Source organism: Capra hircus, chromosome 29 (genome assembly GCF_001704415.2).
Source record: "Capra hircus breed San Clemente chromosome 29, ASM170441v1, whole genome shotgun sequence".
In the NCBI taxonomy this organism is placed as follows: Eukaryota; Metazoa; Chordata; class Mammalia; order Artiodactyla; family Bovidae; genus Capra; species Capra hircus.
The window spans coordinates 17,079,727-17,093,655 of record NC_030836.1 but is presented as its reverse complement, the minus strand read 5'-3'; the positions used below and the strand labels follow the sequence as shown (position 1 = coordinate 17,093,655).

General features: G+C 45.8%; 1 protein-coding gene across 1 annotated transcript in view; it reads right to left on the bottom strand.

Annotated features, from left to right (window-relative positions):
* Nucleotides 1–12,065, bottom strand: part of GAB2 (GRB2 associated binding protein 2) — a 177,938-nt gene extending 165,873 nt beyond the window's left edge. Inside the window, exon 1 of the mRNA XM_018043071.1 lies at nucleotides 11,912–12,065. Within this exon, the coding sequence (XP_017898560.1) occupies nucleotides 11,912–11,992 (81 nt within the window). The 5' untranslated portion in view covers nucleotides 11,993–12,065. The remainder of the gene's footprint in view (nucleotides 1–11,911) is intronic.

The window sequence follows — 13,929 nt, the reverse complement described above, 5'->3', positions numbered from 1 at the left end:
AAGGGCTATATCCACATTTTAAACAAAAATATCCAGTGTTGCTAATGTGAATTATATTGATTCCAAAGTTAATCTGTAAATTTTTTTTGTTTTAATAATTGTAGAAGGGCTGTAAGAAAACATTTCTACATCATAGTTTTTGTTTATAGACATTTGGGTAACATAATAATAAAGATAAATTAATTCAGCACCTGCTGCTGCTGCTAAGTTGCTTCAGTCGTGTCCGACTCTGTGCGACCCCACAGACAGCAGCCCATCAGGCTCCACCGTCCCTGGGATTCTCCAGGCAAGAACACTGGAGTGGGTTGCCATTTCCTTCTCCAATGCATGAAAGTGAAAAGTGAAAGTGAAGTTGCTCAGTCGTGTCCCACTCTTGACAACCCCATGGACTGCAGCCTACCAGGCTCCTCCAACCATGGGATTTTTCAGGCAAGAGTACTGGAGTGGGGGTGCCATTGCCTTCTCTGAATACAACATCAAGAACCCATAAAAAATGTTTATAAAGTGTCCTTACATTACACATGCTTGAGAAGCTCTGTGTTATGACACATTAGGGCTTTCCTGGTAGCTCAGACAGTAAAGAAACTGCCTGCAAGATGGGAGACCTGGGTTCGATCCCTGGACTGGGGAGATCCCTTGGAGGAGGGCATGGCAACCCACTCCAGTACTCTTGCCTGGAGAATCCCCATGGATGGGGAGCCTGGCGGGTAACAGTGCCTGGGGTCGCAAAGAGCCGGACACAGTTGAGCGGCTAAGCACAGCACACATGACACATTATGCCAAAGCAACCATTTAAAGCCATGTCTTAAGACCATTTGTGTTACAGGGAGATATTTTCAATACTATACTAACTTAAACATACAAAAGGTGGCACAGTCTTGCTCTGATTTTGTAAAATACACAAGTCACATATAAACATAAGAAAAAAGAGACTAGGATATACAATAAAATGTTAACAATGTTTATGCTACAGTAGGAGTATTACAGGTGCTTTTTATTAATGTCTGCTTTTTAAAATAATATTCTGTATTTATAATAACTTTCTTATATGATTAAAATTTAAATATTACAAAAAATTCAATTTTTACAGCCTATCCCAAAGTTTCCATAAATTGCTGCTGTAAGAAAAAAAACAAACCACCACACTTTCAGTCCAATTCTAGCTCAAGCTCTCTCTTCTCCAAAGAAATGTAACCAACCCTACAGTAATATTTGTTCAAAACTTAAAAACATATAAAGTCCTTTGGTGGCTCAGATAGTAAAGAATCTGCCTGCAGTGCAGGAGACCTGGGTTCAATCCCTGAGTCAGGAAGATCCTCTGGAGAAGCGCACGGCAACCCACTCCAGTATTCCTGCCTGGAGAATTCCAGGGACAGAGGAGCCTGGCGGGCTGCAGCCTATGGGGCTGCAGAGTCGGATGCGAGCGAGCGACTGACACGACTACACTAAAAGCAGAGTCCTTGTCAAGCAGTAACGCACTGTGCTTTAGGCACCCGGGCTACACGGATGAGCAAGGACCCGCCCTGGGGAAAGCGCAGCCTGGACTGCCAGCGGCGCTCGGGCAGAGTGGCACAGGAGCATGGAGAGGGCTCCACAGCTCATTCTGACGGGCCGACAAGGCAGGAAGGGCTGCCACACGGTGACGCGCGAACAGAGAGCCAAGAATGCACGAGGAAACGGGGGCAGATTCGTCAGCAAGCAAAACCGGAGCGTACGTCTCGTGGCACTGGAATCACTGACCACACTGCACCAACCTCTCGTGGGCTCTTGTGACACTGGTCTTTGCCATTTGTATTGTCTGCCATTAAAACCCACGCTGCTTCCCCAGCAAGACCGTGAGCTCTGAAGGGAATACCGTGGGCACTGCAGACCCATTATTCATCAACGATAGTGTCTTCAGATGGACCTCTAATGGGCACTGCACTCAACATACTGTAGCCTTTATTGGTAGGCAAAAAAATTACATATCTGTTGAGCCTATATTCATATTTTCCTCTAGAAAATTATGTCAAAAGGTCAAAGTAACAGATTCATTCCTATAGCCCTCAAAAGAAGATTAATCTCTTCACTAATGTATATAAAACTTAGCCCTCTCCCTTGCTTTTGTAAGTCAGCCAAGCTCCAACGAGTATGTTTCTCCAAGGTAGGCTAAGGAAAGATACAGACTGCCTGTCCAAGAAAACCTTTCAAGTGTCCTGTGGTGATATGTAATGATACTTAAACGCTGTGACTTACCAGCTAGGGTGAAACTCTCAGATGATGCTCCATCTGATAACAGAATGAGCCTATACTGCCTACAGCTGTGAATAACTTGAAATAACATACACATCTAACCAGGGGAAATGTGTACATAAGGTATGGTATATTCACACATCTTTTTTTCCTTTGTTTTCACACATATGCTTATAAGACTTATGTACATGTCGAGAAATTTACTTTAAAATATTCCAGCAAAGAAACAGTAAAAGGGACAGATGAAGCCAATGAGATGAAGTCTTGACAGTATTTGGAACTGTGTGTGTGACCAACACAAAAGTAATAAGAGCCCCTTCAAGCCCATGAGGGTTTCTAGATACCATTTTTACTAAAAGAATTCTTATAGGAAACGGCTAAGTCCAAGTCTGGATCAGAAATGTACAAGATTGGCCTGGAACATCTTGTCGTTATCAGGTAACATAGGAAACTATCAAATGCTAGTAAGGTGAGGTCAAAAGGACCCAGAAACCAACTTGAACAGGCTCCCATTAGCTAAAGATAGTACAAGCTGGACATCAGTAAGGACAACAACCAGAACCGGTTCAAATATATCAAATGTGTATAAATATGTCAGCTCATAATGCTACTCCAAAACACCTTAATCACTTTGAAAGTTATTAAATCCAATATTTTGACAACCGGTAGATAAAGAGAAGCAAACATAAAGTGGCGGGGGGGGGGGGGCGGGGATAGCTGTAAAGCAAAAATGACAGTGACTTTGAAAGCGCCTTGCTTATAGCTGGTGCTTACACTATAATGTAAAGGTTCATAATCTCGCAAAGGGAGACAGACAAAAGCGCAGCCTGAGAGTCCAAACTAGAAGTGAAAAAAAGTGCCACAGAAACAAGCCAAAAAGAGGGCTCACTTTGGAGGGGCCTGGGAGGTAGGAGACATCAGAGCTTTAAAGGGTTACCATTTACTTGCAAGTTTTTGCGTTTTAAGTCATTCTCAAACATGGGCTCCAGAATCACACATTAATTTTTATATTCCTTAGCACACAAGCTTCAGACAAAACCCCATGTGGTTTCATTTTCCTTCCTTGAGATCAGGTTACCTTTGAGATGTTCCTTTTGGGGAAAAAAAAATAACTCCTTACAACTGGATGTAATATCTAGCTTGGGCATTCCAGTTACATTCTGTCATTGTAAACTTCAGGCCTAACTCAACCTTGAAAGGGATGTGAAGACAACCATGCTCATGTCCTAAACGCCTATGGAATAATTGAGAAATATAAACAAACATCAGACCCTACTGCCACATACCTCAATATTAAAGGCCTACTCTAGCCTAGACATTGGAGAAGGCAATGGTACCCCACTCCAGTACTCTTGCCTGGAAAATCCCATGGACGGAGGAGCCTGGAAGGCTGCAGTCCATTGGGTCACTGAGGGTCAGACACGACTGAGCGACCTCACTTTCACTTTTCACTTTCCTGCACTGGAGAAGGAAATGGCAACCCACTCCAGTGTTCTTGCCTGGAGAATCCCAGGGACGGGGGAGCCTGGTGGGCTGCCGTCTGTGAGGTCGCACAGAGTCGGACACGACTGATGTGACTTAGCAGCAGCAGCAGCAGCCTAGACATTATGCTAAAGTGTTCTTCTTTTTTTTCACATGTTATCCAGTAAATTCTCAAACCCAGAGAGGTAAGATGTATTTCGCCAGTTCTTACAAACAGGGAAGAAGACTGAGAAAATCGCCTCATTTGCTCAAGGACTCAGAGCCCCTTGAAACACTAAGACAGAGGTCTTCTGAGGATAAACAATGTCAGCACACCACTGACATTTCGCACTGGAGTGGCTACCTGAGAGGCAAAAACTTAGGGAGTCAGAGTGATGTTCTTCATTAATAAATGTCATCCTACCATCTAAGGACTACTTTTATGGACTATTCTCAGCTTTCCACTTACTTCTCAATCCTCTGATTTCTGCTATAGACTCCTCTAGCCTGGATGGATTTCCACTGCCTCTCAAATGCCATGTACACTGCCCCCTACCCATTTTAATTTCCAAGTTCCTTTCTAAGTCCAAATCTTTTGAGTTCAACTCACATCCCCACTTCCTATTCCAGGAAGCTCTTCAATCTTTTTCCAGGCTAGGAGCCCTCACCTCCATGAAACCTGTTGTCTGGACCACACAACTCCATATAAGGACATTGCTCTGTTTCACATGTATATTTCTGGTATCTGTAGCCTGTAAATTCCTTGAAGGCAGGGTTTAGTACTGATTTATCCCCTTCGGATGGTAAAAGATACAAAATACACTCTATAAACAAGTGTCAATGTTAGATTGGATGCAGGAAATCAGCCTGCTCAGGAATCTATATTCTCTCAGCATTTCTCATAAACTTGAGGTTACCATAATCCATTTTTCCCTTCCAGTTAGAGAAAGGTCAGCTAGAGATAGACAGCAACATCAAAGCTGTTTCATTAAGCAAAGCAGCAGGCGTGCCTTCCTGATTTGTACAACTTTACTCCCTCTGGTCCTTAGATCCCTGAAAGAACATTCCATTATCATTCAAGGCTGTGGAGATTCCATCCTGTTTTTTTCTCTTGGATAAGTACTAGCAGTGCCAAGTACTAACAAATAAGGAGTTTTTTAACATGTGGAAAGATACATATAACATAAAATTTACCATCTTAGCCATGTTAAAGTGTACAGTTCAGTGACATTAAAAATTCACACTGTTGTGCTAACATCATCAACATCCATTTCAAGAACTTTTCATCTTGCAGAACTGAAACTCTGTACTCATTAAACAACAGCTCCCCATTCTTCCCTCCTCCTAGTTCCTGGCAAGCCTCTGTGAATTTGACTCCTCTGGGTACTTCATATGAGTGCAATCACACAATCTGTCCTTCTGGGATTGGCTTATTTTACTTAGCATAATGTCATCGAGGTTCATCCATATTGCATCATGGCCTTGTGTAAAAATTTCCTTTCTTTTTAAGGATGAATAACATTCCACTATATGAATATCCACACTTTGTTTATCTGTTGATAGACATATGGGTTGCTTCCAAATGAGGAATTCTGATCCAACGCTGGTGACAAGAAGCTCAGGAGACTGGCCCTGGAATGGAGCAATCTCTCTGATGCTGTGAACACAAAGAATCAATCCAGTGATTAGGACCACAGCACACAAAACTGCTAAAAGGAATCTCCATATGGTTCTCTCTCCTAGGAACTGGGACTAGAAAGAGCTTTTGTTTAAATACTCAAATAATATGTTGGAATACAGCTGTGACTGCCTAGAATGGTCTAGAAACAAATCCTGAATTCACTCTAGTTTCTGCAGACCTCCCTTTTCCCCTGTTCTTTTCTTCCCCTCAGCTTTGAGACACAATTGCCATGTAACACTGTGCTAAGCTTAAGGTATACAACATGCTGATTTGATACGCTGCATACGTATCATATGCTGATACGATTTGATATGATTTCTGTGCGGGCTTCCCTGGTGGCTCAGACAGTAAAGCATCTGGCTACAATGCGGGAGACGCAGGTTCAATCCCTGGGTCGGGAAGATCTCCTGGAGAAGGAAATGGCAACCCACTCCAGTATTCTTGCCTCGAAAATCCCATGGACAGAGTAGCCTGGTAGGCTACAGTCCATGGGGTCTCAGAGTCAGAGATGACTGAGCAACTTCGCTTTTCACATATGCTGCAATATGATTACCACTGAAGCATTAGCTAACACCTGCGTTCACATCACATTCTTTTCTGTGGCAAGAGCCTTTAAGATATGCTCTCCTAGAAATTTTCGAGTATGCGATAAACTAAAATTACAATGCTGCACATTAGATCTCCAGAAATTATTCATCTTCTGATTTGAAGTTTGTACTCTTTGATTAATATCTCTTCAATTTCCCCACCCCCTGGTCTCTGGTAACCAGCATTCTACGATTTCTTTAAGTCTGGCTTTTTTATATGCCATACATAAGTGAGATCATATAGTATTAGTCTTTCTCTGACTTATTTCATTCAGTATAATACCCTCAAGGTCTATTCATGTTGCTGCAAATAGGATTTCGTTCTCTCTCATGGCTGAATATCACTGTATTGTGTGCGTGTGTCGGGGGGGGGGGAGGTGGGCACATCTTCTTTATCCATTGATCTACTGATGGACACTTGGATTGTTTTCATATCTTGGCTACTGGGAACAATGCTGCAATCACCATTGTGGTATACATATTGCTTCAATATCCTATTTTCGCTTCCTTTGACTATATACTCAGAAGTGGAACTGCTGGATCATATGACAGTTCTATTTTTACTGTGGTGGTGGTGGTGGTGTAGTTGCTAAGTCCTGTCCGACTCTTGCGACCCCATGGACTGTAGCCCGCCCTGCCAGGCTCCTCGGTCCATGGGATTTTCCAGGCAAGAATCCTGGAGTGGGTTGCCATTTCCTTCTCCAGGGGATCTTCCGGACCCGGGGATTGAACCCCAGTCTCCTGCATCGCAGCCGGATTCTTTACCGACTGAGCTACGAGGGAAGCCCCCTCCATACTGTTTTCCATAGTGGCCGTGACAATTTGCATTCCCACCAACACTAAAACAAGGGTTCCCTTTACTCTACAGTGGCAAGTACTCTTGCCAATACTTGTCGTCTCTGGTCTTCTTGAGGAACAGCTGTTCTAACAGGGGTGAAGGAATAGCTCATTATGGTTCTGATTAGCAGTTCCCTAATGATTCCTGACCGTGAGTTCATTTTCATGAACTGTTGACCATTTTTGCTTCTCCGTCCACATGTTCTCTCTCACCTACCTCTCCCATAGCCCTCTACTTTCAACATCCTGCTGATGGTCCAGCAACACTGAACTGTTTTCAGTGTCCCTGGACACACACCACACAGGTCCTGGCCACCTGGCCTCCACTCGGTGGTCTCTCTGGCTGGAAAGCTTTCCTCTCTTGGCTTCCTTCTAGTTATGGGCATCTCTCCAGGAGGCCTTTCTTTTTCTTCTTTGTAATCCCAGGATTTGAGTGCTTGGCATGTAATGGCTGCTTGATAAATTATTGAACTAAAGTATATTTGTTACATTCACATTCTCTGTTGAGAAGACAAGTTTAAAGAAAAATTCAAGGTTCAATGGGATTACAGGTAATTTTTATTTATACTTCAATATTGTTCAAGCTTTCTAAGGATGTGATGACCTTTCAAATTTTAGAAAAATTTAAGAACACTCTGATCAAGAATAAAGTGGAGGAATCAGTGTACCAGATTTCAAGACTTATCAAAAAGCTAGAGTTATCAACAGTATGCAGTTGCAGAAGGGCAGACACATGGGAACCACGGATCAGTACAGAGAACCCAGAAACAGACCAACACAAATACACCCAACTACTTTATGACAAATGGAGAAGGAAACGGCAACTTGCTACCTATTCTTGCCTGGAAAATCCCATGGACTTAGAAGCCCGGCAGCACAGTCTTGTTAACAAATGGTGCTAGAGCAATCAAGCATCCACTCCCAAGTAATAATGATACTATCAATAGTAATAAAAATAATGACTAAAATAAAAATCTCAATCTAGGTCTCACATCTTATATAACAATTAACTTAGACCATGGACTTAAGTTAAAAATATAAAATCAAAATATTTGGAAGGAAAAACACACAGAAAATCTCTGCAACAGGGCTAGACAGAGTTCTTGTATTTGACCAAAATAATACAACTCATAAAAAGAAAAATTGGTAAAAAGGGCTTCATCCAAATCAAAAACTTCTCCTCTTCTCCCTGTCTGGTAAATGAAAAGACACGCTTCAGACTGGGAGAAAATAGCTGCAAACCATGTACTGACAAGAACTGATAGCTTGAGCATATACAGAATTCTCAAAACTCAACAGGAGAGCTTCGCCAGTGACTCAGTGATGAAGAACCCACTTGCCAATGCAGGAGACACAGGTTTGACCCCACGTGCCTCAGGACAGCTGAGCCCGAGTGCCACAGCTACTGAGAGCACGAGCTACAACCACTGAAGCCCTCGTGCCCTGCAGTGCTCTGCAGCAAGAGCAGCCGCCACGAGAAGTCCGCGAACCCCAGTGATGAGCGGCCCCTGCTTGCCGCAGCTAGAGAAAAGCTCATGCAGCAACGACTCAGCACAGCCAAAAGTAAATACATAAATAATTTTAAATATATGTAAAAAATTTTTTTAAACTCCACAGTAAAAAACAAAGAATCCAAACAGATAACAGACAAAAGACTTGAAGAGAGACATTTGACCAAAGAGTAGATACAGGTGGCAAATAATCATGAAGAGATATTCAACAACATTGGCTGTTAGAGAACATAACCGATGGGTGAGCAGTTAAACGAATGACCTGATTTACACCCATGCCATGGAATGCTACCCGGCAATGAAAAAGAACGGACCAACTAGTGATACGTGCAGCAATGTGGATGAATCTCCAGTGAATTACGCTGCATGAAAAAAGCAATCCTCCAGAGTTACACTGTGTGAATCCGCTTATATAAAACTCTTGAAAGAATATATTAACATGGAGAAGAAGTCACAGGGTAAGGATGTGGTGGGTATGGGACAGTAGAGGTAAGTTTAGAAATGTGGCTGCAGTACGTGCAGACAGGTACTCCCTTTAAAGCTTCGGTTTTCTTTGTGAAGGGGTGGGCAGGGTCGTCCGCTAAGACTGAAGGGATGGATTAACTTCTATTCCCAGAATCTAATACAGTTTCTGGGACACAGATCTTTTAATAAATGAGCTTACCGAACAAACAAGAGTTTTCGTAACTCAGTTGTTCTTTAGCATCAATACACAATTTTCTCCAAACTAGCCACTAGGGGGCAGTGCTGCTGCCTATATTTTCCCCTAATATTTTAACCCAGTGAAAACAACAGAAAATAACCCGGCAGTGTGTTATCAACGTGTTTTTTTTTTCCTCCAAGAAGATATCGTTTCAACTTTACATCCATGCATACGTGTGTGTTCACACGTGCAGGCACACATACACATGCAGACTGTGGAATGATGGGAGCGCAGTTTCCTCTGCCAGCCTCTCACTGCAACCATACTATGTCACCCCCGAGGCAATACTCACCATTTCCCAGAGGTCATTTTTTTTGTAATTCCTTGAGGGCACACAACAAATAATGAACAGACCCTTTAAACTTTCTTACAGTTGATAACTTAGACCACACATTAATGAAGGAATCCCTAAAGTTAATCCTGGTAACTAACATACATTTTCCATAGCTTCAAGTTGACTTTTTTTTTAAACCCCTATACCTACCACCAATCCAAATTAAATAAAAAGTAGATTAAAAAAATGTTAAATGGTGTAATCTATTTCATAAACTTCTTTTTGCTTTGTTTCAGATTCCTAACACATTCTTATAATAAAGATTTCTCAATCTATAATATCACATGGCTAACATACAACAGAATAAGCAACAGTTTGGGGGTGTGTGTTTAGCCACGGGGCTAGAAAATCTACTTTGGTTCTAGTGAACTTGGGCCTCTAATGAACAGAGGGAGCTGGGAGAGTTCTAACTTAAAATAGAAATTCTCAAAACCCCCAAAGAAAAGAAGATGTAAAGGAAGACTGTTCCCCAGGAGTTTAGGGTTACACAAACCAGCTCAGCTTCAACTAAGACAAGAGAACATCCACAGTAGGGGAGACTTCCAGTCATACCAACGGAACACATCACACCCTAGCCTAAGAAAACCTGTTACCAGTTTGGCCTTATGGTCTGGAGTACGAGGGAGATAACGAAAGGGCTGAAGTCATCTTATGACTTGAGGCTGTCAAGTACTTCAAAAGAGGGGAAAAGGTGCTTGACCCCAAAGCCTCTGAACCCGGTTATTTTGAGCTAAAGTTGCTTGGAAACAAAAATACCCAAGAAATGGATCACCAGAGTCTGGGTGATGGAATTGAAGTAGTTATCAGTCAATGTAGATAAAGTGTCAAATTGCAAACTGTTTCAAAAACAAAGTTTCAAGGTTGTTCAGGGCAGTGTTCTAACTTGACAATTAAGTCTCATTTTTATTGGATACTTTATTCCACTAGCTGGTAAGGTATGGTATTACATTTTGATTGACAGTCTTCTGAAGCTCTTGGAGCTGGAGCATTTTTTGTTTGTTTTATACTTGTGAAAAGATTAATAGCAAATTACTCTTCTTACCTAATATAAAAATGCACCTTTGCTAATGAACTGATATGGCCCTCAACAGGAGAAAAGCTTTCCTAACAATTATAGTTCTTCGGTTACATGGACGTCTCTGAAAATGAGCTTTAAAACTGAGATGAACACTTTATTGTCTCATCCCTACTATATTTAAAATCTGTGTCCACTTTTGAAAGTCATGTGCTAAATCCTTAGTCTTTTTTTTCCCCAGCAGATGATCTAAATAAGAGCCTGATTTCATTTACATACACACTCACTTGCACTCCCCAACAACACTTCCTTTGAAAAACAGAATGTCACTTCCTCAATCCAGAGGCCAGAAGTCCCTTGGTTCTGATCTGGGGAGCCAAGACAGGAAACTCTGGTAAGCTTTTGCCTCTCCCCCTGTGGACAGCCACGGGCGCAGCTGACGGCGGGCAGGGTCTATTCAGAGCTCCCTTGATGCACTGCAGCTGGAAGGCAACAGCTCACTTCCATGCTGCGGGAACGATCCCAGAGTCCAGCACGGACAGGCAGTTTAACAAGGGCATTTCACAGCAAGGGAAGAGGAGGGGATGGGAGACCCTGACATCCTTTAGCGACCTTACTTCTATTTCCAAACTCAGTCAAATAACCCAGGGCTGATTTCAGCCAAATCTCAGTCACTGGCACCATCTTGTACTTTGACCCCACCAAGCTAGGCATCTTCTGGTGGGACCGGGGGGTGGAGGGACCAGACCCCTCACTGCTCACACCAGGCTGCACGACCCTCCCCAGGAGTGGAGCCTCTCGCTTGAAAGGGAGCGTCTGTCCCGGTAATTTCAGTAAACACTGTCGGTTAGCACCACCTGGCAACAGAGACCCTTAATCTCTCCTGACCCCAGACGCCAAAGGGCTGTACAACACAAAAGCCGGGCCAGTAGCCGCAGACCAAACTGCAGTGCCACCTTCGCGGGGTGGGGGGATGCATGTGAGAGACATACAGCATAAAGGCAAAGAAGGGGGACAAACAAATGAGTCACTTAATCCAAGGGCTGCACATGCTGCTGACGCCGCCCGTGATGCAGCGCTGTGGACTGGGAGGAAGCAGGCGGCCGCCGGGAGGGGCGGGCAGGGAGAGCGCGGGGGAAAGGGTGCGAGGCGCGGCGCCCTTTGTGGGGGGCCCGGCCGCACGGCCCCTCGGCCTACGTCCCCCCCACCTTCCCGCCCACTCCCCGAGCCCCGCAGGCTGGAGCCGCTCGGGGTCAGTACGGACCCCCGGGCCCCGAGAATCAACTCTTTTCGGTCTCCGAAAACAATCAATACAAACTTCAATACGCGGTTTAGTTTACGGGGAGGCTGGCCGGGGAGGCGCCGCAGCCTCAACCTGGCCGCCCGCCCGCCCCGCCCCTCGGCGGCGCACCTGTGACAGGTGTGCAGCAGCCCCGGTCGCGGGGCGCGCCGGCCGCCCCCGGCACCCCCGCCCGCGCGCCCGCGCCCCTCCCGGGGCGCCCGGCCCGTCGGCAGGCCGCGGCGCGCCCCTCGCCCCCGCCCGCACTCACATAGCGCCTCAACTTCTTCTCGGGGGGCGATTTCCTCAGCCAGCCGGTGCACACCACGTCGCCGCCGCCGCCGCCGCTCATGCTGCCGGGCGCCCGGAGCCCGCCGCGGGGTCGGGGACGAGGGCGCGGGCCGCTGGCTCAGCCGGCCGGCGGTGCGCGGCTCGCGGCGAAGGGGAGGGGCCGGGGCGGCCGGCGGCCGCGGGGCGAGGGCGAGGGCGAGGACGAGGCGGCGCGGCCCGGCTGCCTCGCGCGCGCCCGCGCCTTCTCCCGGCCCGGCCGCGGCGGGGGCGCCCCGGCAGGAAGGGCGGCGCGCGCTCGCCACGCCCACAGCCCGCCGCGCCCCCGGGCGGGCCGCCTGCGGAGACGCGGACACCGCCTCGCGCCTCGGACCCAGCGCTCTGGGGGGCGCCCGCGGCCCGCCGCGCCCCCCGGGTCTCTTTTTCCGAAGCCTCGGGCAGCCAGCGGGGCAGGCGGCCGCGCCCTTGGTGGGCGTGGGGTAATGGGCATGGACTGCGCGCCCTCGATGGTGAATCGACCTTTCGCAGAGGGTCGTCAGCCAGGGGCCCCAGGGCTGCTCCCCTGACATGTCCATTCCCCCTTCGTTTCAGGTTTCAGTGGGTCAGGTTTTGGCTGAAATGAGTGATTCGCTTTCCAAGAGTTTCATTAACTCTCTCACCCCCTTGGTGGGAGAAGAAAAAAACATTACTACGTGTTGGGCTGGGCGTACGTTCCTTGCTTACATGATCTTCGTTACAAATCTCCAAATTGAGTGGGGTGTATTATCACCATTTCACAGATCGCCTAAAGCCTTGGCCGTGGAGTCAAGCTTCTCATTCTAGGGATGGTCGGGGTTGGGAGTGATACTGCTCATCTATTTAAAGGGGAGAACTGCTTTCACGTCCGCGTTAATTTAGGGTCCTCTTATTATCAGAATGGAGCAGAACTGGCAACCCACTCCAGTATTCTTGCCTGGAGAATTTCATGGACAGAGGAGCCTGGCAGGCTACAGTCCATGGGGTTGCAAAGAGTCGGACAGGACTGAGCGACTAACACACTATTATCAGAAAATAAAAGTTCTGATGGCTTCCATACTGCCTCTGAAAGAAGCAATTCAGTAGAAGAAAATTCTTACGATCTGTAGAATCAAGGAGGCAAAAATGAGTCAAAAATACTATTTCATAGTGAATTGGAAGGCAAGATGGTGTAGGGCAAGAAACGGGTCAAAATTTTTCAGTGCTCCAACTTATTGACACAAGTTAGGAGAACTCTCTGGGACTCCTATGATGCAGATGCCTCTTACCGCGTTGTGGAAGGGCTTAACTGAGATGGAGAATGCAGAAGCACATACCTGATGAATCTAGCATTTTGTGGGGAGAGAAGAGGGGGAAAAAACCCCCAGCAAAACCGGAAACCTTTGGTTAAAGGCTCTTTTCAACTCACAAAGTACCTTTACAAGCAGCGTTAAAAGGTTAGGCTCTCCACCCGCGCCCCTATTTCTTTGAAGAGTGGATAGTAACCCGTTATATTAATAGGGAACTGCTGCGGGCACCGGAGTAGAACCGGTGGCATCTTGCACTCCAGAAAACATCAGACTAAGGCTACTTTGCTCAGTTCCCTATCTCTGTGCAGCAAAGCTAGCTGTTGCAAGCTGTTGGACATCCTTCTGATTTTACAGATCTTTGTTGGGTTGGGGAAAACAACCATTTCAGTTTGTAAAAGCTAATTCTAAGCTAATTCTTCTAAGCACCTGGGAGGGTTTAGCAATCAGCAACCCTGGACCCAATTTTCACTGATTTTCTTCACTATCCAGTGTGCTGCTGGATATCCATGTAAAACCAGGACAATCGGGCTATCTCGGGGACCAGGGCCTTTTAGCTTTTCAACTGAGGGATACTTAAGACACATGTAAGGGCCACCACCAGAATTATAGCCATTTTAACCTCTGGCTTTAAGTACCTTCTATAAAACCCGTGACACAAATATCAAAATATTCAAAGCCTGCCAAATCAATCAGGAGG